At 42.7% G+C, this 27,613-nt stretch overlaps 1 protein-coding gene across 1 annotated transcript; it reads right to left on the bottom strand.

The window, feature by feature from the left end:
• Nucleotides 1-9,762: 9,762 nt before the first annotated feature.
• On the bottom strand, nucleotides 9,763-22,639 carry GABRP (gamma-aminobutyric acid (GABA) A receptor, pi). The gene is made up of 9 exons (XM_010579151.1): nucleotides 22,584-22,639; nucleotides 21,093-21,205; nucleotides 18,803-18,870; nucleotides 16,798-17,015; nucleotides 15,824-15,906; nucleotides 13,265-13,402; nucleotides 11,801-11,953; nucleotides 11,068-11,261; nucleotides 9,763-10,077 (listed from the first exon to the last, which is right to left on the bottom strand). The coding sequence occupies exons 1-9, from the start codon at nucleotides 22,637-22,639 to the stop codon at nucleotides 9,763-9,765; spliced, it is 1,338 nt and encodes a 445-aa protein (XP_010577453.1).
• Nucleotides 22,640-27,613: the final 4,974 nt, after the last annotated feature.

Below are 27,613 nucleotides of genomic sequence, written 5' to 3'. Positions count from 1 at the left end.
TATTTTAATAACATATATTTTAATTATTTTCTTTGTAAAGTTAAAATGGAGGATCATTATTTTGGTTTTTGTTGTTGTTGTTGTTTGTTTTTAAGATTTTACATGTAATTACCAAAAATGGAAAAAAAAATAATGAATGTCTGTCTCCTGCCTGTAAGTTGACTGTTTTCATATAAGGCTTTGGCTAGGCTTTTGGTGACTCAGCTTGGACCTATCTCCAGCAGTGGCTGACTATAGATTTCTCCTGTTTCACATTTCAGCATCATCGTTGTAGGTGACTATAGGCATTCAAATTTTAACTTGCAAAGACAAAAGAAGGGCCTGCTAGCACTGTTCTAGTACCAAGTACTTGGGTTTGATTTAATATAGGCTTACTGGTTCCTCTTCATACAGATCAGTCTGGAAATCCATTTTCACAAGCTAGTATTTAGTTCCAAGGGGCCAGATATTTCAAGGGTTCTTTTCAAGCCTGCTTCATGTCTCTGCTATCCTTTAAGTAGACCAAATTTCTGAAAGCTTTGTAGTTTTACCCAGAAACACCCAAGCCTCCTGTCCCATAACAGGAAGTTGATACTGGAAATATTTAGGGAGTTAACAGTAGGTAATCAAGCATTTCTCTGAAGCCGTTCTTTTGAGAGGTGAGAGTTATAGTGAGGAGACCTGTCACGAAGGCATTTCCCCCATGTGTCCTGCCCACATTTCCAGGCTGGCAAATCTTAGTTGCTCAACTTAACCTTTCTCTATACACTTTAATCACAAGTGCAATATAGAAGCAATAGCCAGCAACATTCTCCTTCCTCTTTGAGGGAAGGGACATGAAGGTTTGTCCACCTTCTGCCTTAATTTTAGAGAGAGCTCATGGAAAAGCATCCCCATGTTTTACACAGACCACAGTATTTTCAGGTGTCATGTTTTACTGCAGCAGATGCTGCAGTCTAATGCAGAATGAAACAATTTGTGTGTCAAAGGCAGTTGCTGTCTACATCAACAGTGACACAGTAGCGCTATCCAGTACAGCAGGACTTCAGAGACACGGGAGCTTGGGGAAGACGTATCAAACCTTGCCACACAAAAACAGACAAAAAACCGAAGAGCACAGGAATCAATGTCTTGCACATGCTGCCAGCTACAAGCAGCAGGACAGAAATAGGGCAATGGGCTGGGGGGCCTGATGGCAGTGAGCAGGAAGGGGTGGGAGATGTAGGTAGGGCCCTGGGGTCCGCAGCCTGTCCCAGGGTTGTGGGTGGCACCCACTTACCCATGTCACCGAGGGATGGATGGCATGAGAGTGGCTAGCAATACCCGTGTGTGCTCCTTGCTATGCTCAACCCCTCCTTGGTGCAACTTTCAGCAGTATGTTTGAAAACTGGCCTGATCGTTATTGCAGACCCGCAACAAACATGCTCTAAGCACTTGGAGAGGGGCTGGAAGCAAAAAAAAACCAAACAAAACACCACACCCCCAAACCAACATGGTTCTTGCTCTGCCAATGTTTTGAGGCTCTTCAACCTAACAAGGACTGAAAAGTAATGTTAGCTCTGGCCAGTAGCTGCCAAGAGCCAGGTGTGTTTGTGTGTATCTGTCCATTCATTTCTCAGCAGAGGGACAGTGATGGGAGGCAGACAAGAGTAGGTTTAAGCCCAAAGATGACACTAGTGGTGCTACTAGTTACTTGCACCAGCTAAGTTCTTAAAAAGAGCAGACCACAGTGTTTCCTGGAAAAGCCTAATAGAGAGAGAGAGATGTCTGAAACTTGCAGACAATGAATATAGAGTCATTTTTCTTGGCAGCCTTAATGCTGATGGATAGGACAGTTTGCCTTGTCCAGTTTATATAAGAGCAGCTGATATAAAATTACTTCATAGCTGGATATTTATGAGAAGTTTCATTTCAAATAATATAGTTTTTGCCTCTGGCAGTGCTGTGGTTTAGCCCTGTTATTACTGGGAACTAAATCTTTAGGATATTCTAACTATAACTGCAGGGCCTGTTTGATCTACCCAGCAAAGTTAATATTTTCCAAAGCAATGGAAAGTTTATAATGGAAAGTCTCATTAGCAAAAACTACCTGTCCCTAAAAGCAGCCAAGAAATCAGGCATAGAGAGGAAACCTGGGGGATTTTCCTTCAGCTTCACCTGCATTCTCTCACAGAGCAATACTGAAGAAAGTAGTGTTTTCCATTACAGCAAATGTACAGATAGACAGTAAGGATCCTTCTCTAGAAAAGCAACTAGAAACCAATTTCTGATATGAAGTAAAATTCTCTCAGCTTGTCTCTGCTGCACGTGGATCTTGCAAAAAATACTCTTATCCATAGAGGGGAAATAGGACTCATCCCCGGTGCCAGACCCTCCCCCCAGGCTAGCATTGCTCTCAGATCTATGCAGGAGAAGGGCTGAAGAGGAGGTACCAGTACCGCCGCTGCAACTTCCGAGGCTGTGTTTTTCAAGTGTGAGTCTCTCCTGTTTTGTGCCAGAGCAGTGGTATAAATGGGATATTCTCAAATGATTCACTCGCTCCTTTGGAGCGTGCAGAGCTAAGGGCTGCAGTTAGTGAGGCCCACAGCCCGCATGGTGTTGGTAGAGCCCCTGTAGTCCTGCAACAGTCTGGAAAGGCAGAGTGGGGCCTCCTGGAGCTGCCAGCTGGGCTGAAGCCTCCCTTTCCTCAGGCTAAACCATAAATCAGGCTCCAACCCCTTCTTCCCATATCTCCTTCAAAGACACAATTAGCTGTGACCATTGTTACAAAGGGAAATAAGTCTGCAACAAACATGGGTTCAGGCTGTGAGCTCTGGTAATATAGCTTCCAAAAAGCCTATTGCCTGGACAATGGTGGTCAAATCAAAATGACTCAGCAAAGAAGCTGGAAAAGAGCAGGAATCTGCCTCCCACCACTGTGCTTTGGTTAGAATTGTTCCAGAATTTAACACTTCTGACAAACATTTATGTTCATCTGTGACCAGGGCTTGAAAAGAGATGCACTGTGCTGTCCAGTGGAGGGGACATGCAGGTTGTGTGTGGGGAAGGGAGTCTTTGCTGGCTTTAGTCTGAGATGGTTTGGGCACCTGTGTGTGATGCAGCAGTAGGAGGTGGAAGTTGTGAAAGAGGACAGGAGGAAGATTCAGAGTTAATAAGGACAGAAAGCAACACTTGAGACAAGCTTGGAGAGGCAGTGCATACCACTGAAAGAAGGGCTGAGAGCACAGGTATTGCCTCTTGCTCTTAGATTTCCTGCTGCTCTCAGGACTTAGTGTGTTGTCTACAGACAAATAGGACTGCATCAAAGAATCCTACAGATTGGCACCCCTGGGCTTTTGAGCTCATGCCTCTGGTCAGGAGGAGTAATCTCCACACAAGATCATTCATCTAAATACTTGGAGGTTAAAAAACAAACAAACAAAAAATCAATGGTGGATCTCTATCACAAACGCTGAAGACCACATTGTGTCTCTGGGAAGACGAGGCTTGTCTAGGGATATTTGCTACTCCTACCTTTCAAGAATGCTTACACTCTTGGAGTCAGGATGGGGCAGGGCCCTGGGCTGGATTTGCCAATTTTTTGAAGCCCAGCGCTGCTCCTAGCCCCTTCACTATCCTGCTGTTTCTGAGGGTCACAGTAATGTGTGTAATTCATCTGTGATAGCTCTTAGCTTTGCGTGCTTGTTCCTAAAAAAAGGCATGGAAGCTGGAAACAGCATTAAGTGAGGGAATATGAATGAAAAATGTGCATGAGCATGAGTTAAGCAGTAAAGGCCTGAGTCCGTTTAAATTGGTAGCCAGACTCCCATTAACTTAAATGGGCTCAGGATTTCACCCAGTGCTTTAGCTCAGCCGGCTTCCTGTTTGAGTTGGCAGGGCAAATGTCTTTGTCCCTGTCCAGCGGGGCGTACTTTGCGTTGTTTTTCTGCCCAGGCTGATGAAACACTCTTGGAAGTCTCAGTCTATTCCAGCCACAGTGTGGCTAGAGAAACCAAACACAAACATCTTGCATGCACTGAAAATCATAATGTTTTTGCATTAAACACTGACCTACTTGTGCTAAAGTAGATATCTGAAAGCACAAGCTGTCTTGAAGAGCTGGTCTGGTCTTGTATTTGTCATTACATTTCATGACAGCTGACTCGAATCTAAATCTGCACTAAAGAGGCTTTCTATTAAGTCACTACCTCAGCTTGTAAAAAATACCAGTTAAATGGTATCCATTGGTGCTGGAGCAGATTATTCTTGTTATATCAGTAGAGTGAAAAGGATACTGCTGTCTTGCTGCTGTCCCGCACCACAGCACATTGCAAACGTAGACCCGCTCATGTTTGTGCTTTAGAGCTGGTGGGCTGCAGGTAAAGAAAATGGCAGGACATCTCTGGGAAAATCTGAACTGATAGTATAAAGCCAAAACTTACTGTGTCCTTGCAGGGGAGGGAAATAATCTCTATATTTAAAACAAAGCATGGCAGGTAGGCATATGTCTCATACTGGATAAATTTAAAATTCTGGACTGATGGGAGGGCTTGGTCCTACAGCAATGATGAGGGCCAGCTGCATGGTCTGACCCTGCCTGTGGGGCTTTAATTCCATGTTCTCTGAAGTTTGATGATTTGTTTTCTGGGGGTCTCAATCCAATAAAACCATAATGGAGTACCAAATTAATAAAACTCTACATATTTTGTAATTTAGTGGAACTATAAAAACATTGAAACAAATACAAGCCATTTCCATCCAAATCCCTCTTCTGGTAGAGGTTTGGGTAAATGGAGGGACTCTGCAGTGCAACTGAAAATAAAATCCCTACAACATCCTGGAAAAAACAAAAAACAAATGACTTGTGGATTCACAGGCTTCCAGAGGGGCAAGTTCTAAGGTCATGCCTCCAGACAGTTCAGTGCTAAGCAGATGCAGCTGCCCAGCACACCCAGCTGAAGCCCTATCCCTGTAAAGGCAGGAGTCAGGACTTCCATCATGCTTGTACACCCTGAATCTGAAAATCCCTTCTTTTTCAGAACTTGTGCTAGCGTACACTCATCTCTGGTTAGGATCTGGGATCTTCTGTAGAGTACACTGACATTATACAAAAGCCTTTCTTTTTGGAAGAGAAAAAAAAACCAACTCCATATCTAGAACTAAATTTGCCTCCTCAGTTCACAGTTCATAACTCTCTTCTGTTCATTGAGCTTACTAGCAGGGATGATCACCCAAAAGTTAGCTCCCAAAATACAGATTTCTTGTTTGCAGTATACGTACCTGCACTAATCTGATGAAGAAATTAAGACATAACACAGATTTTTGTGCCCAACCAAAGCAGCTTGCAGTTCAATACTGAATTTTCCTGGTGAATTGCTAAGTGAGTAAAACACAATTAAAGAGAGTTTCAAACCACAGGAACTTTGAGGAAAACTGCAGTCTGAGACAGATCTCAAAAGGGTAAGGAGAAAAAAAAAAGAAAGAAAATGCATAAAATTATTCATTCCAGTCTTAACACTCACACCTCAGATTAACAAGAAGCCCATTGTCTGATCCCAAGTGTAACAACAGGCTGTAATTTAAAACAGCTTTTATTCATTAATGAATAGAAAAGTTATTTCAGTGAGAATTTGGAGAAAACCTATGCCAGTTACCAGCACTAAACAGTCTTTCCTTGTAAAGATGTGACTTGCTGGCTGGCTGTGTGTTGTGACACTAAATACAGTAAGCAAATGAAAGTGCTTTCTGCTACCAATTCACTCAGTAGGTTTGAAATGGAATTAACCTTTTAAAAATGCAAAGTATTCCTTACAGCAGATGGTAATGTTTGCATATACAGATACCTCTTGGAAATCGTAATGTAAACCACATGCTCTGAAACAATAGGATTCCTGAGCTGAACGCTTCATCCTCCTGAAAATGAAAAATAACACTCTCCAAGCTCAGACTGGTGGCTGCTGCAGCAGGCCCAGCTCCTGCTTACACTGGGGTGAAGTGGGCACAAGAAGAGTTAGAGGAAAAATGGGGAGGTGGGGGTGGTGGTGCATAGAAGGAAGCAAGGGGGTATTAGGATGTACTAAAAGGTAGTATTTCTCCATCATTCATTGCTACACTCTTAGACATATACGTATTAGCTCTAAAGGAGCGCTGCAAATAGGCTTAGCTCTCCTCTATAGTGTGCATCCTTCATATTTTAAACTGTATAAATTGATCCCCAAAATGCTTTATGCTGTGTGGCTAGACTGCTTTTGATCCCTGTGCCAGCTAGGACAACTCTCCATAGTATATTATGAGGCTTTATATTCCTCTGGGTTGCACCAGATACAAGCATTTGCATTTCTTGAAAGCTCCCTTACCCACATTGCCTGACTGCTGCTCACTATCCATCGTGCTTTCCTGTGGTAGTACACGTTCACAAAGGCTTTGTCCACAAAGGCTTAAAGTAAGTGCAAACATTTTTGAAAAGAGAAGAATTCCAGAAGCTGCAGCTTTAGGAAGTATATGTAAGGAAAGGTTGCAGTAGACCAGAACATCACTGCAAAGCAGAATTATCTCAAAAAGCAAGTCAGTCTTTTCCTCCATACATTCATATTCTGCCAAGAGCACAAACAAACTGGCACCGTGGTGGAACAGTAAACGTTAGGGATAACTTTATCCTGTGGCTCGTCCAGAGTCGTGGTGCCAAGTTCCCTCAGAGCTACAGGGCAGATGTGGTCAGTGGGAGGTGAAACAGCTCCCAGCTCAGGAACTATCAGCCTAGAGGCTCTTTCAGAGGGTAGGCTGCTACTCAAAAACTCTCCTGTTCCCTATAGAGCCTATGCAAGGCTAAACCCTTAAGCAAAACAGAGCTGTGTGCAGTGCTTACCTGTGGCTTTGTTCTCAACTGCAGCTTATGTGTTACATACCAGTCCTTTGTGGGAAAGGCTGATTTTCAGTTGGTGTCTGCCAAGGTATTGGGACTTATCTTTGCACACCAGTAACATGGAAGCTGCTCTGTGCTCCACACCTATCAGGATATGAAAGTCTCATCTTGAATTCAGTGGTGCTTCTAGCTTGTGTTAGACAACACCCAGAAGAGATAGGAAAGACTTGGGATTGTGCAGTGTGTCATCCTGATGGCTCTGAAGAACATATCTGGGCTCACAGTGCTCATCTGTCACTGCCCTCTGCCCAGCATCACCTGTGGGATAACAGCAACACCAGTAACAATGCCAGGCTGCTCCAGGACATCAGTGCAGCTAAGCTGACTTGCTTCACTGTAGGATGTATTAGCAAAAATTAATTTTGGTCCCTCTGACATGCCTGATGTACCTGCAGTAGGATAGAAGCTAGGTGGCTTGCTTACTTTGACTCTTCCTTTCCATATGTGGTCCTTGCTGAGCATCAGTTTGACTACTGAAATGGCCTTAGGACCACTGTGTGCACGCCACTGAGGCCAGAGTTAATATCTTTTGTTACAGCAGGGCTATATAGGGAGACAATGATGCGTGAGGTGTATTAAAGTGGTGAAGTCCCATCAGTGAGAGACAAAATTGTATGTAGGAGCAAATAAAGCAGGAGTCCATACTATCTAGCTTTTAAGAGTTTCTGAAGTACGGTGTTCCCCCTGGCCAAGCCAACAGCTGTTTAAGAAAATTCTCATAAGGTATATGAAAAAGCCCCTCCTTCCCCTACTACCTTCTGTCCCTCCCTTCCTTCTTGAAGTTACCAAAATCAGCAGTAAATGAGAACAGACGCTTTTCAAGACAACATGCTGTTTGCTAGGCTGGGTCAATAAAAAACATTTCTCTGCACAAAGGTTTAACTTAGAACAAGTCCAGAGCAACTTCAAAGCAGCAAAGTTGTAAAAAAGCTGCATCTAATGAAAGCAAGCCTTGAGCATGGCAGTCTACTATAACATACAACGAAATTCCTTTTGTTAACATTAATATTTGGCGGCCGGTGTAGAACTCATTAGGGCATTTTAGTTGGGTTTTAAAGAAAGAAATTGATACAGAAAGAAGGTAATGATTTTTTTAATAGAGGATCTCTCTGGGGGTTACTGTTCATATCACAAACATTCACTTTATTACATTTTATGGAATGGACTTTAAATGCCAGTATATACAAGCCAACATTTCATTATTGGAGTTTGTGTTTATTCACTTGCCATTGCCAGTCTGTTCCCCTTTGTCTTCTTGTGCTGCTCTCTGTAAAAGCTATGATTTATGAATATGTGGTTTAGAGCCTTCACAATATAGTGTGGTGAAGTGGTTCAATAAAAAGTTATTAAAGTAAAAAATCTATAGTTTCACATGCTTTGCCCACCCCTTCTATAGGAACCCCCAGTAAGAGACTCTTACACTAAGCAAACACTGTGTGCATGAGACTGTAATATAAGCTATGTGCTGAGAGGCCTCACTCAGCCAAAACTCCTGCTGAATGGTAGCCACTGCAGGCCATTACAGTTTTGCCTACATAACTGCAGGATTACACCCTCAAAGTTATGAAAGTTGTCTAGACCAAAAGGGGGAGGGCGGGGGATCTGCCATAAAACTTTCATTTTAAAATCAGGAAATAAAGACTTCCAGTAGCCTTAAGCTACATAGTACCAAATGGCATTTGGTTCTCAAACTTAGGTGTATGTCTGCCACATACTTAATTTCTTTTTAAAACAAAGCTCTCGGTCCTGCTGATTGCAGGATGAACAAAGCTGACTGGCAGTTTCCAGAGCCCACTTAGAATCTGAATTTCTGCAGGAATGTAACACTGTCTCAGCCTAAAAGAGAGCAACAGGCTGATTTAGATCATCATACCTCAGCCCACACATGGGTTTTTCACCCAGCAGCACTGCTGACTTGCCACAGCTGCACAGCCACGTAAAAGAGGGGTGACAAATTGGCCACTCTTGCATATGGCTGGCAGGAAACCAGAGCTGCTTATAGCAGTGAAAGCTGAAGGAGGCACTCTCCAGGATGGAAAATAATTTGTGAGGAAGATGTGGAAGGTGGTAGAATCTGTTCAACTGCAGCACAACAGGAAGAGTATAAAAGATGGGTTACAAAACAATTTTGCTGCCTATATTTTGTGTTCCCAAACCTTTGAAAAAATGCAGCTCTACAAATAAAAAGCCCTCTGTCTGTCTCAGGGATGGACAATTTGAACAAGTGAAGATTACCTCAATGAATCTGACAGGTATTAAAAACAACAAGGCATACCACTGTGCCGACACCAGCAGCACTGAAATCACCGCTCTGGCACCGCATCACCCCCGGGACAAGGAAGGACCGTGCACGGGAGCCGTTCCTCTGCGCACAGCACACTGCTGCCTTTGGGTTCTCTTACGTGAACAGAGGAGCTATTGAGACAGCAATCACAGTCCCTCTGTTACTGTTATCTCTGGCAAACAAAGAATAACAGCTGTAATCCTACATCCTCTTGGAGATCTAAACTAGAAGGTTCCATCCTGCTTCAGACTACCAAGATAATTTTGCTACCTGTAGTGCTCTGTGGCCTGCCACATGCAGTCCTACACACCCATCTCTGGCCAGGTGAGAGGCTGGATGCTGGAATGAAAAGCAGGTACGAGCACAAGATCCCAGCACAGCCACTCAGCTGAACAAGCAGTTGTCCAGAGTCAATGTTGCTAATGCTGAAGCACCAAGGCTTTGCATCTTGCATACCTTACACACTCTTCTGCTCTGTACCTCAGGAAACACAACAGAGCATTTTGTCCACGTTGGATTCACTGAGGTTAGGTACCTAGATGCCCATTGGCAAGATTCCTCTCCTGCTGAAGTAGGAGAACGAAGCAACTAATTTCTACTAAAAATATAGGTAATAAGCCCAATAAAACACATTGACTACCATGAAAAACAAAGGGAAAAGCAATTTGGAGTAGTGGTCTACATTGCTGGGGTTCTGAATTGTGAAATAACCAATAATCCTGTGCATTTTGTTTCTCAAGACACATTTGATTTTCTCATGAGTTTTCATGGTCAAGTCACTGCAGTTAACATTATCGCTGGAAATCTCAACGCTTGTAAAGCTGATTTTCCGTTTATAGCTGGTGATGGAGCTGTGGAGGATGTTAGTGATGTTGACTTCCTCCATTTCTTTTGTGAGTTCATTTGCAGGCCCCTAGGAAACAAGAGTGTACAGTTAGTTTTAGGGTTTGTCTTCTGCAGAGGAAAAGTGCTTTAATCAATAAGGAGACCATAAGGATAAAGATAAAAGAACACAACTTCTTGGGATGTGTTCATCCCAATAGTCAAACATGCCTTTGAGTTGCTGCCTATTTTTAGGAGTGCCTGAAGTCCCAGAGACGCCTGTGTTTCCACCACTGTATATCTAGCGGTATTTTGAGATCTTTGAGCAAGTCTCACTCTATGTCACTGAGCAACCTAACACCCATCTCCTACCAGACACCCATCTCCTACCAGACACCCATCTCTTCACATCTACACAGTAACTTAATGGCTGGGGAACTCAGCATCAGGGTGGGAAATCTCTTTTCCCCCGGCAGGATTTGGACCCTCAATGACTATAATCATACTTGACTATTTAATTTCTCGCACTAAAGCAGAGCACTTTGAACAATTCACTCTCTCTCACAACCCCCACAGAACATTGTGGGACTGATGTTTGGTACTGTCTTCTGGAAAGGGAGGAAGAAGGGTTCAGCTTTCCTCTGGTAGCAGAAATTACCTTCCAGATCAGTGTCCTAATCAGGGTTATTGCATAGAAGAGCAGAAAGGCGTGTTATACTAGCTTTTCTTTGGCTGCGTTTTGAAAGGAACAGAGGTACTTCATGCTCTCACATGAGCTCAGCTCAGGGCAACAGACCCAATTCTAGTGGTAGGCCTTCCTGAATGTGGTCCTATGAATCTAACAACTGTCAGCTGAGCCTGCTGCTCTTTCGGCTGGTGTGCAGAAGTCTTTGTCAGAGACACAGTGGTCTACTGCTATTCATGCGTTTGTTGCACACAAAAATTTAGATTTAGTGATAATTAGGAGAAGCAATTGTTACTGTAACCATAACAGGAAGACCATTTGTTTTATTCAGTTAATGGGGGACTAATTATTGTTGATCCAAGATAACTAGGCTTATTAAGGTAGATCAGGCTTTACCTCTTCAGGTGCTTTAGCTGCACACTTTTGCGATGAGCTGTAGTGAGCCACTGCGTATTCCACAAGGGCACCAAAGATGAAGCTGAAGCAGATGCCAAGGTAAACATCAATGGCCTTAATGAAACAGTTGGTTTTCGAAAGCGAACTTCGTGAGCCAATCATCAGAGTTGTCATGGAAAGCACCGTCGTTACTCCTTGGAAAGCAGAAAAGGAAAGACCTTCTCTTGCGGACACTTTGGAAAAGGCTTAGCCCATCCTGCACATGTTGTCACTCTATTGCTAGCCAGATAGACCTTACCAAACCCAAATCATCCATCAGCTGAAATGGTTTTGTAGCACTAGCTACTAACTTCACACAGGGTCTCCCTGCCTTTGACAGCTTGGCTCCAATAGGCACTTAGCTCTTTCATTTTTCTTCCTTTCAGTAAAAAAATCCTCCCCTCCCTGCCCCTTCCAAAGCACATCACAAAGAACACGTGCTCTGTCCTCTGCTCTCTGCTGTGAATCCCCCTGGAGCCTTGGCCATACACAGCTCTGCAGGTGGGCAGGTGTGCCAACCACAATGTTATCTTCCACACTTCATACTGCTAACCCAGCTCTGCCACAAGTAAAAGCAGAACATGAGCAGACCATTTATCACTGAGCAAAGAGCTCCAGAAAACTACTGTCTACCCAGCCCTCAGAGGCTTCCCCGTCTGCTTAAATCTTCTCCCTTCCTCAGGCAGTAACTCACCAATGCATGTTCTTGCAGGCACCGAATCCAATGTGATCCAAAAAGAAACCCAGGACAACATGACGAGCAGAGTGGAGGGCACATAGGTCTCCAAAATGAAGTAAAGGACATTTCTTCTCAGCTCAAACTGCAATATCAGTCGTGGATAACTGCCTGTTCACAAAAGGCAGAAACGCAGCGAACATGAGATTCCTAAGGACACTTGGAACTGAAATTGGGACGGCCCAGCACCAGCCCTTCAGCTGATGTACATCAGCAGAACTCCACGGAAATCATGCATTACTTATACAAGCTTGACTTCTTGCCTCAGAGGTCCTGCTTATCTAACATATCCCAGACGAGAGGACACATACACACAGCATTGCTGGACAAGAGACATCTAAAACAATGCATGGCTTGCAAAGGGGCTCCTGAACTTAATCCACAGTGGAAAAAATTTATACCAGTGTCTTAACTCAGAGTAGAGAAGGGCTGATGCTTTCATCTATTCTCTCATACTCAGCAGAGCACATTTTTCCCAATAACTGCTTTGAAGGGGCATTGCCAAATTCAGTCTTATCTGATGGCTGAGAAATAAACAAAAGATTTTTCTCTCGATTGCAGCAGGCTCTGGCTCACATCCCAAAGCATCCCAGTATCTTATCATCACAGAGAATTAAACCCCCTGTATTCATTAGTAATTTGTGATCTTTGATAACTGTATCTTTCTGTGCTCAAAAAGATTCTGTCAATTTTTAAAAATCAATTTGTTGTAATACTGACATAAGGGTTCTGGGGCTGGATTGCTAGTATTTTCAGGAGATATTTCTGCTGTTTAAACAATGGTTCCCTTTGAAACACAGAAACAAAACCCATGTTGTTCGTGGGCTGTGTATGCTATAGTAAACAACAAAACATTGTTATTTTTAAAACCTGGTCATTCTAAGGAAGTTTTGCTCCCTTTCCTAGTGTCTGTCATTGGAGAGAAGAGTATTTACACTGAGTGAAAAAGACATTGAATTCTGATGTACAAAGGAAACTTATTCCATCATGGTAGAATTGCAATTTACAAACAAAAGTATATTTTAAAAGTGAATTTTACTACCAGTTACTTTAAACATGGCTCCCTGCAGTATTTATAGTCTGCACACCTAGAAGGAAGGGAGACAGTTTCTTCAGGTATGTGTGGAGAAAGAAAGAAGTGGAGAATTTAAAAAAAAAAAAAAAAAAAAAATTGAAAATCAATCAGGTGAATATAATGTATTAAAACCCCCACCCTTTGTGGATTTCCATCTTACAGAATATCCTGATTGCAACTGATTGGATTTCACCATCTTTCTGTCCATCTCTTTTTGTGAGATTAAGATTTGCTAAAGACTTTGGTGGTTCAGGCTTGAGTCAAAAGATACTGGCCCATAGAAGGGAAGGGAGGTGGGAGGGGAAATACCTGAGAGCTTTTCTTGCTTATGTCTTTCACTGATTTACCTGTTTCCTGCTGTGACTTTGAGACCAGGGTATAGTAACGTTCCACTGTATACTGAGAGAGCCGCAACTTTTCTATGCCATGGACAGAGTCATTTCCTCTCAACCATGTGAAGACGACATCATTTTCATCATATCCCCCTAGGAAGCACATAAAGACCCATATTACTGTGGTTTAGCCAGTAAAAGCCCAGCAATTGCTCTGCCCTGTCTCCTGAGTGGGAACAGAGACACCATCCAGGCATTGTAGGCAGGACAAAGACCCTCTTAACTGTGTCAGACTATGGGTGGACTGTGCCGGCTGTTCTTTCATTGCTGTACTTTGAGCCTGCTGGTTCAGATTTCAACAGGAACACACACCACTGAGAATGATGCAAGGCTGCCTAGAACCTATTTCAATCATTTACATGGGGTATTTCTATTTTAAAATACTTTAACGTTTACAAAGATAATATATTCCTGTTATCCATAGTTTGATTACATACAGCAGGATAAAACTACTGCAGTGATCAACCCTTGAATGCAGTCTCTTCAGTTATGAGAGGAAAGCAGGAGAAATACAGTGGTTTAAAAAAAAAAAAAAGAGAACACAGTTCCTATTGAGCCCCTTACCAGGTAGCAGAAGCACATTTCCCTGAATCATCTATTCAAGTGCTTAAAAGTACCAGAAAAGGCATTTTCAGTTACTCAAGAGCCTGGAGCTGAGACTGCTATGTGGTTATGAACCAGGCTCTTCTGACCAGGTATGCATTGTCCAGAAAACTTGCTCATAAAAGCAGCTTTTTCTACAAATCATTCCTCCTACCCCCAAAGGCTTTAAGTGACTGAGGACAAATAAATGCGTCCGACATTTAGGTAACACTGAATTCCTGCCTCAAAACGGTGGGACAGACGAGATCAACAATTCCAGCAGTTACCAGTAAACTCCATATATGCCGCCGAGTAATTACCTCCAGGAATGTAAATGATGGCATAACGTGACCTCAGGTTGGACTGAGGGATACCTCAGTCTGAGGGATAAAGCTTGTACTGAGTCACCAGCCTGCCATTTGCTTCAAAAATTTCACTTAATTTAGGAAACAAGCCCATCAATCTCACTAATCTGATTCTTTTATTAAGTGCCGCCCTTTGAGAAAATGAGTAGGGACGCTTTGATTCTGATAATAACCTGTTTGTCCTGGTAGAAGGAATAAGATGCAGTTGCAGCTCTATTTTTATCTAATTGTGTTTTCTTATTAGACACAAATTACCAGAGCTCGAGTGTGATGAACTCTTAAATTAGGTGTCCAGGGTATGAATCCCTGCATAGAATCCTAAGCATGTGACTTTTCAAAGTTTCTAAGCAGTTCTATAAATTGTGGTTACTCAGGAAAATTTTATAATAAATGATAGATTGTTGTTAATTCATCTGGTGTACATTTAAATAGCATTATTTCTGGGCACTTATCCTAATGAAATCTCCAGTGGGCAATGTGCATGTAATTTCATTGGAATTATACAGCAACTGAGCATGATGTAGGACCCAATCACTTTTAAAACAGGTCCAAACAAGCTATGCTTTAGCAGAAGAGGCCAATCATTATTATTTCAGGAGCTATTCTTTGTAATAAAGTTAACCATGGTGAACTAATACGATTTTAATGTGAAAATAATATGTGCTTCCCTAGGTGCTTCACGCTGCAACCCCAGAAGTTAAAATCTGGTCTTTTCAGTATTGAGATTTTAGATGTTTCTTTTTGTGACACGAAGTGGGAGATGCCTGCTTGCTTGTTGTGGAGCTTCACAGATACAGGACAGGAGCACTGCTCTTGCTGAGCTCCTGGGTAAAAGCCCTGTAGTGTCCTAAATTTTCCTGCAGTCTTTCCCAGCCAGCTTTACAATGGATGAGCTTTTTTTTAATTGAGAGCAGAACTCACTGATTATTCCTTTTCTTGAGACTTCCAAGGCTGAGACTCCTCCTGTTGACAAGGGTCCCATCATCTGCATGACTGTAACAGACGGCCCTCATGGAGAAGCACATACCACAAAGTTGGGTTTGGCCTTAGTTTCAGTTCATGAGTTTGAGAGACATGTTCAACTCGTATTCTCGTAAGGACCACCCTTCACGCTGTCTTGTTACAGTGGAGGTTTGGGAAGTGCAACAGGTGGGAGATACCTACATATATGAAAAGTCGTTCCTTGCTGTGCTCCATCCCATGCACTTACCCCGCAAGTTAGTTTTGAAGAAGCTGTGTGTGCAAAAGGGACCGAATTTGGAAAACCAGCTGTTATTACCTCCTCCCTTCTGTGCAAAATTGAACTAGCTACACTTTAGTAAAAATATTACTTATTACCACTCTTTCTGTATACATTGCACAGTGACAGGGATCCTCTAAACTGTGGATTACAACACAAGCATTGAAGAATGATGAAGGAAAGTGGTTTTCTTTTGGACATTAGTATTTGCAGGAATAAAAGTCTACTCCAGAAAGCCACTGTGATGAATCCAAATATTCAGGAGAGATGTAGTTACATATGAATAAACAAATTTAAAGTCATTTTTTTCTAGAATGTTATACTTACAGCTTTCTAGCTGCAGTCTGCATGTTTGTGTGTCCATGGGATATTTTGACAGGTCCATGTTACAAGCAACAGTGGTAGTGATTCTGTAGGAAGAGAAAGAACTCCAAAAGTTGCAATAAAAGCATGTAATGAAATACCTCTGTTTTTCATAGAAAACTAGATCTCCAAGACTCTGCTCCGTCATTTAGATAATTTTGACCTATGAAATGAATGGTCTGATGTAATCACAGAGAACTCTCCTTAAGAAGATATCTGCTCTGCAGCCACACTGATGAAACTGTAACTGAAGGATGAATTTTGCTTTGCTACTGTGGGAGATGTAGTGTAGATCCACATGTTTTCCAGTGCTACAGTCTGCACATCTTAAGAAGTCACCACTTGTCACCTAAGGCATAGTAACTAACTGCACACATATTCTGGCTTGCTCTGATGTGGAGGGTAAATGAGGTTTTTTTGCAGCTTTACTTCGCAGTTAAGGTAACTGGGACAGTTACTGTGAGCTGAGAAGAGATAACACTGTATGAACTGCTAGCACAATTAGAGTGCACATTTCTGCAGTACAAGTACAAATATGCTTTCTGCTAAAAAGCAGAAATCATGGCTACACGGGACTGGATAAGCAAATAAGTTTCCCACTATCTGTTAAACTTTTACTGTTATGATGTCCTCCCTCCATTCCTCCCCTGCCTCCATCTGACTCGACTTGACTTGTCTTGGGTGACACCTAAACTTGTGAGCTTTCTGAGCAGGCACTGTGCTCAGGACACAGCACATACCATGATGGAGAATGCTGATCCTTGGCTGGCATTTCCAGGTGGCCAGAACAGGGGGTAATGGATCAGAAGAGTACAGTCACAGTTGGCTTGTTGACCCCGAACTCATTACCTGTGACAGTTGGTATCTGCTCCTGTCCAGCATAATTCTGGAAATCTATTCTGAACCATCATCAACAGCAAAGCCAGAGGCTGATTTACCTTAAGGCATACAGGATAGTGCCATTAGAGAACAATCTTATGAGGCGGTTCCCCACAGTGACGTCATGCAGGAAGGACTTTTTTGACTCCACAATGTATGTGTCTGGTACCCAGAGCAATTCCACTAGACGAGCATCTAGCGTGAAGCTCTTGTTGCCGTGAAAGACCAATCGGGGGTCTGTCCAACGCTGCCGCAAATATATAGTAGCTGTGTAATCCTGGGAAAGAGAGGAAAACCTGTGAGGATTGTCGTGGTTTAACCCCAGCCAGCAACTAAGCACCACGCAGCCGCTCACTCACTCCCCCCCATCCCGTGGGAGGGGGGAGAAAATCAGGAAAAGAAGTAAAACTCCTGGGTTGAGATAAGAACGATTTAATAGAACAGAAAAGAAGAAACTAATAATGATAATGATAACACTAATAAAATGACAACAGTAGTAATAAAGGATTGGAATGTACAAATGATGCGCAGGGCAATTGCTCACCCCCCGCCGACCGACACCCAGCCAGTCCCCGAGCGGCGATCCCCACCCCCAGTCCCCCCAGTTCCTATACTGGATGGGAGATCCCATGGTATGGAATACCCCGTTGGCCAGTTTGGGTCAGGTGCCCTGGATGGGCATGAGAAGCTGAAAAATCCTTGACTGTAGTCTAAACACTACTGAGCAACAACTGAAAACATCAGTGTTATCAACATTCTTCACATACTGAACTCAAAACACAGCACTGTACCAGCTACTAGGAAGGCAGTTAACTACATCCCAGCTGAAACCAGGACAGGATGCACGTCCAGAACACCTACACAGCAAAGCTGTAGGCATGCCATGCGTGACAAGAGGCAGAACAGACATTTGTTCAATGTATCAAAGCTCAGCTTCAAAGGCATGCAGTAAATCTGATGGATTTTCATCCTAGTTTTATTTACTGTATTACATTTCTCATATACTTACAGTCTAAGTGTTTGAGGACTAAAGATTATACTCGTAGTACTTTTTTTTTGTATGAGCAGTTATTGTAATTGGTATTTTTGTGTCTATTTTGTAGGTAAGCAAAACGATGGGAAGTGCACACTTGAGGCCACTCAGCAAGTCATTGACATTAAAAATCAGTCATTGTCTAGAGTTGGAAAACTACACGCGTACTATAAACATGATCATGAAAGAGACATTGGCACTTTGGATAAAAAAGATAAGCATATCCAACCTGTTATTTCACCGAGGTCTTAAAAAAAACCCCAAACAAATGAAAAAGCAAAACTTGTAGTGTTTTTCTTAATAGGAGTTTTGAATCTAAGGACACTAGGATTAACTTGAGTTTAGCCTGCCAAAATCCACCTGTGGTGACTGGAGTATTTTCACAGCGCCCTATCATAAAAGAATAAGCAGTTCTGGTCAACCTGGAACAGGAGTTTTCAGCGATCAGTGTTTGAAATCCAGCTGTTATCAGAAGTGGAGGGAACCAGACTCATCAGTGGTGGGAAGATGTTCTCTGTATATTTGAAGATTGGTTGTTTTATTTTTTCTTCTTGGGATGACTAGTCCATTTGAGCCTCAGACTGTGTCACAACTCAAAATCTCATTTCTCCTCCTTGAGAAGAAAACCTGTCTGTCTTCAATCAGCACCAGCTTGTTCAACAGAGGCCACCCCTACTCTACACAGAGGGCTCCTATGCAGAGAAAAGGTAAGGGAGAGGAAATGCCACACAGGATTGATTTTTTTTTTCCCATTTCCAAGGGGCCTGATTTCGAGGAGGTGCTGAGTTTTTGACCAGTAGGACCTTTGGAGCCATCTCTATTTTCTTACAAGCCTACATTACTATGGCATGTAAACAGTCTGTAGTCATAAGTGAGCCCTGTTCTCGTCACACCTCTGAAAGTGGTCAACAGACACAGAAAAGCAAAGCAGCTTGCATATGACAGTTTCTGTGCTGAACACACAGGAATATACAAGTCTCTCAGGCAGATCCTACTCTTATCTCTTATAAAATAAAAATGCTTTCACTTACCATGTCGCTCTCGGATATACTAGAAATACTTGCAATGTCCAGACTCATTGCAATTTGAACAGGTTCTCCTGTGGAGAGAAAGAAAAGCTTAAGCAAAGAGAAGGGAAGAGTGAAAGGCACAATAAAACTGCTCGGGATGCTGTGCCGCATGGACACTGCTCACAGCGTCCCATGCCATCTCAAAAAACGCAGAAGCCCAAAGGTTTAGAGAGAGTTTCAGAGCATTAAACTCACAAATGACATCATGATCCAAAACAAAGTTGTCACTGTTAGGGAGCTGGAGTTCTGTATTTGGTGATGGTAGCAGAGACCAAATATCCACCAGCACTAGCTATAAAGATCAGCAGTTTAGATAAACAGCATTTCAGTGGCATTTGCCGATGGGCAGGCAGCCAGGGCCAGTTTGTCCCTTGTCGCCCAGTCCACAACACCAGCACAGTGGCAAGAACAGTAAACTTTGTACAAAGCATTTCTCGCACACAGCTCTCGGGGGACTCTCCACAAGCAGGTAGCCATCAGCATCCCTGTTTCTCGGGGAGGGAACACTAAGAGGCCGAGAAATTCAGTGATTCCTAAGACCATGCACTGGGTTAAAAACCTGAAGTACAACAGCCTTTGCTTCTTTTTGGTTGTTATATTGGCATTGTATTTACAAGCAAATTTTCAGCAGTGAAGTCCTGAACCTCGGTAATCCCCCCTTTTCTAACACTAACTCTTAAAATCCACCACAAGAGGGCAGCTCCTTCCCAGGAAATGTCAGCGCTGGGGCCGGAGAGGGCTCCCCAGGTTCTGCCTCGGAGTCAACAGCTGGCTCTGGAGAGGGGAGTTGTTACACGAGCAGAAAGACAGAGACTTCCCTCAGGGTGTGCCTGGTTTGTCTAATCCCCAGTGTGAATTTGGGGGTTCTGAGTAGGGCCGGTCGCTTTCCAAGACAGCCCTCTCTGCTTAGGTGACAACACAGCAATGCCTTTCCTCACGGGGCTGGCTGAAACTCCTTCTCATCATCTGAATTACATTGAGGAAAGTCCAAGGGACACAATTTCTAAATCTCCTTCCAGGTGGTTTAGGTTTTTTGTTGTTTGTTTGTTTTAAACTGTTCTAAAATCCAAAATGTATTTCATTTGCAAAAGATGTGTATTTTTTAAAGTAGCTGTCGTTCGTGTCCTCCATCTTGGTTTTAGATATTCAGACACTTGAAGCCCAACTCAAATTAATGACCAGAGGGTAGATCTGTGAGGACTCAGGGCCTCTGGAGGAGGTCAAACCAGCGTCCTGACCATTTCTGTTTAACATTTATGGCTCTGGTAGGTGTAGGCTGGTATAGATGCAGTTAACGTAATTCAGAAGCATCTATTCACTGATGTGACAGTATCTAGAGGAGCTTTTCTATTCCTGCATGAAATCAGACATTCTAGGCATAACAAGCTGGTAAATTCTGCATTGTCCCAGAAATTCATCACCATGGTCAGAAAAAGGAAGAAGCTCAAAGCTGCCAGTAACACGTCAGTCTGCAGGAGCTACAATGGGAAACATCCAAGTCCTGGTGAAAGCTGATTGGGATTTTCTCTGTTGAGCATAGTTTCATTAATAGGTTCTGGCAGAAAAGCAAAATTAATGAAAATAAAAATTTTCACAGCTGTTCTTTTTTAAACTTTCATTGATATTTTCCAGGTGCTGAATGTCATTCTGAGAAACCCTTTCCTCTGAGTGGTTACAGCACTCACCTGCAAGGGTGGGAGACCGGACAACCAAATTGGACAATGGCCTCAGGTAAGTCCCTAAATACCTGACTGTCCTTCAGGTGCCCCCTGCTCCCTAGAGTTTCATAAGGGTTTAAAGCAGGTTTACTTTGTGTCTCAGCGTGAAGTGAAAGCATGTATCAAAAGTCAGTATTTCTGGCAAGGAGAAGAGCTTTATTCCTCTATAGATGTCATCCACTAAATAGATATACATGAACAAAAGTAAAGCAGAAAATCACAGGTGTCAGACTCTGTAGTTAGAGCAGAATTTAGTTACTCTGTCAGGTCTTTCACAGAGGTACTGAAGTTTATAAATTCCCTGTTCTTAACCTCATAGATGGACATGTTCTCATGCCCCACAGTGCATGCATAATCTATTCAAGACAACAGAGGATGCACAGAAAGGAGGGCAGCCTTGGCTACTAGCTAATTTAAAAGAAACACAACCTTTTAAACTGGGACATCCTAAAGAAAGCTTAAAGCATGCTCTCCCCTCCACACAAGACTTACAGACTGTTCTTCAAACAGTCAAATGCATGGAGTCAACATACCACCAAAGTAGGGCCTGAGGTATTTGTTGTATCCCACGGTGAGGTTCTCAAATCCAGGGAGGGATGTTGTGTCGCTGCCATGCAAGTTGGATATATGACCCAGGGAGCACCTCCTAGGGACACAAATACGTACTGTTACATGTGGGCAGACACGCTGGGCACATCTGGTGTGCAGTTGCAGCTGTGTTTCCAGCTTGTGCTCAAACAAGAAAACAAACTGCATAAAATGCTTATTAGAAGTAAGTAGATCATTGGAATCATGAGCACTTGCTCATGTTGCTTATCTTGGCTGAATAACTGGCACCTTGAAGAGGTGGAAAAAATGGCAGATTACCTCAGCTGATAGCTACAGGTTTGCACACATGATAGCTTAAGAACATTCTTAAAATGTCCCAGACAAATCAAACAAAGTCTATATATCACAAGTCTTAATAATAACCCACAATCTCCCCCTTCCCACTCCTTCTCATACAGTCTATATAAGGAACATGCATTTCTTTTTTCCTCCTGCTTATGACAACCTGAGACAAATCTTACTGACCAACAGCTCCTCCTCCCTAATCACTAGTCCCCTCAAGAAGCTTTCATCCTCATATGTTAGTGTCAGGAGCAAAACCTCCAAGTACACCAGAAAGGGAAAAGTAGAGCACTGAGCACTCCACAGACACCAACAAAGCTTTGTGGGCTGAACCACACCTAGCTGCTGTGCATACAGAGCGTTCAGCTCTAATTTACAATGTCAAAATTAATGTTTTGTAGACGGACAATAAAGCTAGTGCCTGGCATTATAAGGCTGACGGAGCTGTACATCATACAGACAGCTAGGGAGACAGGGGGTTTGGACTGTAAAAAGGTAAGTTTTATGGTGCAGTGTCTCGGTGCAGTCCATGTGCTCACTTGATGAAAATGTAAATGAGCGAATCATTAAGAGTTTGTTATTGCTTTGCGAAGGGCTGAAGGAGGTGGAAGGCAGTGCCTCTGCCTCTCCACATAGTCTCAGCACCGCTGGTCTGAAGTAAGAAACTTAGCAATGTAGTTACTTAAAGCTCTGATAATTTTTTTCTTCTGTTCCCTTTAAAGTGGGGTTAATATTGGAGCTTTGCTGCAGGTCTTAGACCAAAAAGGACCTTACAGCAGAACTGAACCACTTTGTGCACAGCATAAACATAAACCATTCAAGACGTTTAGGACTTGTCGTTCCAGGGATGGTAGTAACACAGATGGGAGCCCTGTGGGGGGCATTTCCAGCAAAAACTGCAAACTATTCTGGTCCTGAACAGGAAATAAGGGATTGCACTGTTAATGTACACACTGTGTTTTAGGGACCTACACAAATTGCAAGTTACTCTCTTCTATGCCACATCCCTTACTGCAACCAGCTTTCTTTGGATGGGCTGGATAATTGGAAGCATAGTTTCCTTTTGACCCACATTATTTATACAAGATATAATTCAGACATTCTCTGTAAAACAAAACAAACACTCTGCTTACCTTTGGGTTGGAAGGAAAAGACACAGACTGAAGAAACAAAAATATCTGCAGAACATCTCTGGAGATTATTTCTGTATTTGCTCTGCTTGTCTGTGAAGCAGAAAAGAAAGGCAAAATTTTGTGGTTTAAGAAAAACTATTTTAAGGGAAGGGGACAGGGTAAAGATATCCTGCACCGTCAGAACTACACACTGTGTGATGTTTAACATTCCTAACACATAGTGGCTCCTGCCCTTTTTTCTAGCTTGTGTCATTTTTCAACACTGTGCTATCTTAACACTTTCCACATAAAAGACACTAGTGACAACTCCGGTCCTGAAGTCCTTGACAAGGTCACCAAATTTTAGCTGCCACTTGGTTTTAGGTAGGGCTTTTCTTCTTTCAGCATGGGATGGCAATTAGCTCATGTTGAGAATGGCACCATGGGAAGAGATTTATTAAATAGAAAAATGTTTAGGTAGTCCTAGAGACAGTCAGACTCTGAAGCCAAGTGAGGTCCTGCCCACATATAACAGATTCAGCATCCTTCAGTCCAGGGCTCCACTAATCAGCTGCACAGAAATCCTGTAGCTCTGCACTCCATTAGCTTGTACCTGGGATAAACGTGCTATTAATAGTAACGTTGGCAAGTCACTCAGCATGCAGTACAGGATGAAATTATTCCACTTTAAATGGGTTTCGTTGACTTTTCTGGGAGTGGAACCAAATCTTGGCTTCTGGCCTGAGATTCCCATGGGCTCATGCTGGCCTTGGAGCAGGCACCACAATGGGCAACTCTTAACTGTGCACTGCTCCGCTCAGCATTTTTGCTCCTTGCCTGAAACGCTACATCAATTGCACACCTTTTCTTAAGCATATGGATGGCGCTCTGCCACACACCTAACGTGTGTTACCACAGCAAGCTGCTGCAGGATGGGGTGGTGAGTACGACACTGCAACAGCTGCCAAGGGGAGATCGTTACTCATCTGTCACTGGTTTGAGCTGGAAACAAATACTGCTTGACCTGCTCTACCACACTATTTGATGTGTACCCCATGTGTCAGAGTTTTCCTGCAGATACTGGCAAGGCAACATCACTCTTGGATGCATATGAGTCTTCCTCTTTATTATACTGTTACAAATTGGGAATGACTATGCAAATCTTTAGTCCCCATGCCTTGGCACCAGTGAGAACAAGACCCCCGCTTCAGATTCAGTGCCCTTCTCATCATGCACAGCAGTTAGGGCCTCAACTTCAAACCTGGCTGTTCCACAGTAACCCAAATATCAGGAGTTTTCTGCTTGAGTTAGATTCTTCCTGTAATTGCTCACCACAGCCCAGAGGACACCCTGCTTTCTCAGCTAGTTGGAGGGCTCTGGTGCTGTGCCATGGGACAGTAGGACTCCAGGCAAGGAGAACATCTGTGCCCATACCGAGCCAGTAAAAACACCTGAACATTCAAGGACCACAAATGCAGGGCATCCCACTGGAGAAAGGATGTTTTTCAAAACTAAATATGCTCTAATACCTGTCCAACACCTGAATTCCTAACAAGGCTTTGCACTTCTAGCCCTTTCTCTGAACATGGTGTTCAGGGTGTTCCCAGATGTTAGAGTGCTCCTCACTATAATGTGACCATGCAGGGGTAGAGAGAGAATCATTTACCCACTCACAGCAATGTTAGACCACAATTTTGATGGGAAAGAAGGAGGATTCATCCAGGTCATTTAAGGAAGAACTCTTAGGAAGAAAGGATAATTTTACAAATTAGCATTTAGTTAAAGTGTGAGAATTCATGAACTTCAGCTGAGGAACCCCTCATGAGCATCCTTCATGACCATCTGTTTTGCACAGGAGCTGTGCTTGCTAGCATTTTGGTGCATCAGAGTAAGTTTCTAAACAGCTTTATTCTATCTGATCCTAGTTACTAAGACCTTATTTTGAAAAAAGCAAGCAAAATTCTATTTATTTTGATGACTGACTAATGGATGGAGACCTCTTATGTAGTAAAAAGCCTTCTTGGGACCCTGTTATGTCTTCAGTTAACATAAGTGAAACGTGCACTACAACTTGTGCTACTGCTATCTAGCAAAGACAGTTGAAACAAACTAACTCGGATAAATTTGTAGCTGCTGCTGCCACAGACCTGAGTGAACTACACAGTCTCAATTTATCTATGACTCTGCTAATTTTTTGCAAAACAAGAAAAATCTTGTTTTCCTCCTTCAGAGTATGGCTGTGAAGATAAATACATCAAAGACTGCGAGGCAGCGAAAGGCGGATCTATAAGCACCCAAGAGAGCTAGAAACTAGGCATACCAGAGTACTCATGGGCAAGAACAGGGTGGCACCAGTGCCCAGAGCTGAATATAACCAAAGCATTTCTTTACTATTCAGGTTATCAGTTAATACAATTGCAATTCTGTTTTTATAGTGCAGGAGCTTTCATCAGAGCACTTCATTAGTACAGCATACTAGGAAGAAATTATTATAAGATTGCATATTTATGTTTCTCTATCCAGTAAAGGATTTCTATTTACTCTAATAGGAAAAAAAAAATACAGTAAAAATACCTTAAACACTGTTTAATCTAGACATTTTTCTATGGTCAGTGAAAGCATAGCACAGACAACACCAGAACAGCAGTAGTCATAAAGGCAGGACTAGTACAACGGGTGGAGAGATTGCTTCCAATGCCAAAGTTATATAAAAATCATTCTTTATATGTAGACTCAGAGATAATGAAAACCTTGAGAATATAATAGCTCACTCACACAGCTCTGTTCTCCCCCTATTGGCTGTGAAAATTATATAATGATGCAAGAATTATAGTAAAATAGAACCAGCTAGAGTCCTCTGTGGAAGCCTGTGTCTGCTTCCAGAAAATTTAATGAAATAATGCTTCTTTACACCAACCAACAACAGCAGTATGCGTCTCCCACTACAGCTCAGTCTATGCTTCCTTAATTCTGCTTTATTCCTCTGTCTTTGAAGGGGTGGTAAGAGTGAAAACACAAAAGGAGGAGAAATCCCTGGCAGCTTCAATAATTCTGTTTATAGGGAACAGGGTGTGAGGTAACAGAGATGTACACACTGTCACCTGATGGGGCCTGAAATGGTACCCAGGCTCCTTTGCACCACTGCCAGCGTAACCCATAGTGACAGGCTCCTTCATCTCGAGCACTAATGAACTGTGATGGAAGCCAGCAGGAACCTCTGCAGTCCTGCGTTACCTCCCACTTACCATCTGAAAGCACTGTCTATGTCTCACTACACAGAGCAGAAGATTAGCATATTCTCCAATTTTCTGCTGGCTTATGACATCCCAATACCAGGCAATAGGAGCATTTATGAGACTCTAAAAAGCCACCCAGAAAACCTAACAGATATGACCAGTTTACTAAGCTTAAGGTAATAATTTACAAGGTCAAATTTTACTAGAGCCAAATTGCTGTGACTGCAGAACATGCAACATAGGCACACGTACATCTTGGAATAAAACCTGGCTAGGGAAGACAGAGAAAACAAAATAAATGCTTAAATAAAAACAGATTGCATTTAATTTGCCCATTTAGATGTTGCCTCTATTTATTACACAGAGTTACGATTTTCATGATGAACTCAGGCATAATTTGTCTATTTCCTTTGCACTGCAAGTGAAACCTCTACAGGAAACACCACAGGCCACTTGTGCTGTGGGCAGGGATGGTTCATGAGCACCGCTAGGCACGAGCGGTCCAAGGACAGCCCGTGTCCCGCATGCCTGGTCCTCACGCAGCCCCCACAGCACCTGGGACACCCTCGCACCTAAAACCTCAGCCCACCTGAACCAACCACGAGTAAGACCATATCTGAAAATTTTAGGCAACCATTTTCACTGGGGTGTTTTCACAAGTGCTTTGATTCCCAGGATGAGGTTTGATGGATGTCATGTGAGGACACCTATTTTCATCTCAGACATGGAGAAGTGTAGATTGTTTGGCTTTGCTGTGGCTTGGCTCTGCTAGGGGACTAGCGCAGCCCTGGCAGCAGTTCCATAACCTTTCCTCTGCCCCAGCCCAGTTGTGTTGTTCATCCAATGTCAACACAACCAGCACACAGGAATGGTGCTACAGAGAGAGGGTGGCCAGAGTCAGAGGCTCCCCTTTTGCTCCCTATATTCACTCCTGCAGAATAACTTGCCAGGAAAAAGCATCACTACACCATCACCAAGAGTTTCGAGCTTCACAACTGCCTCATGGCTGCACCATTCTGTGCTGAGCTTTCTTTGGCCACTGACACAAATGCAATAGTTACCAAATACAATTACAAAATGATGGAAAAGGCAAAAAGCATCATAGACCCTGGGATGAGACTTTGCTGGCTTTGCCAAAATGTCACTTCAAGGTCAACATACTTGTTTCTCTAGAATAGGTTTTGAGTGATTTCAGACAGATATAATCTGTCTTCCCTTTTTTAATGTTTCTTTTTCCCCCCTGCCCAGCCTGAACTATGAGCAGTTGTCTGATCTTGAAAGATGACTACTTTGGGGATGTGTGTGGGCAGGCAATTTTGTGAGGAAAGGTTCACGGCATGACAGCTGCTGTGGAAGAGTCAGGTATTCTGATGATTTATTATGAGAGCTGTTCAAATTTTAACTTACTGACCAAACAAATCATTAAAGGCTTTCATTTTCAGTTGATCTGAAATTATTTACCTCTCAATTTCCTCAACTTTAAACTTTAAATTGAATTATTATTTTTTTAAACTTAAAGCTTGTTCTTCCCAGAAAAAAAATTAATTTCTATCTTTTTAATTTTTGAATGTTGAAAATCTATTTTGGCAGGGCAGGAGAAAATCTGAAGCAGCTACAAGGAAGAGAATGGAGTTAACCACAGGGAAATGTTTTTGCACAACATTTTTGTGCAAGCCACTCTTCCTGGAAACCTTAGTTATTTGATCCTAAAGTCAATTTATACAGAACGAATCCCATTATTATAGAACTAAAGAGCTAGTGGGATCCTGTCGCATGTCAACAGACACATGAGCTCACTCCTTGGCTGGTCAGGAC

Source organism: Haliaeetus leucocephalus, unplaced genomic scaffold (assembly GCF_000737465.1).
Source record: "Haliaeetus leucocephalus isolate CR32 unplaced genomic scaffold, Haliaeetus_leucocephalus-4.0 Scaffold656, whole genome shotgun sequence".
NCBI lineage: Eukaryota > Metazoa > Chordata > Aves > Accipitriformes > Accipitridae > Haliaeetus > Haliaeetus leucocephalus.
Note: the sequence above shows the minus strand (reverse complement) of the source record. Positions and strands in the feature narration are given on the sequence as shown.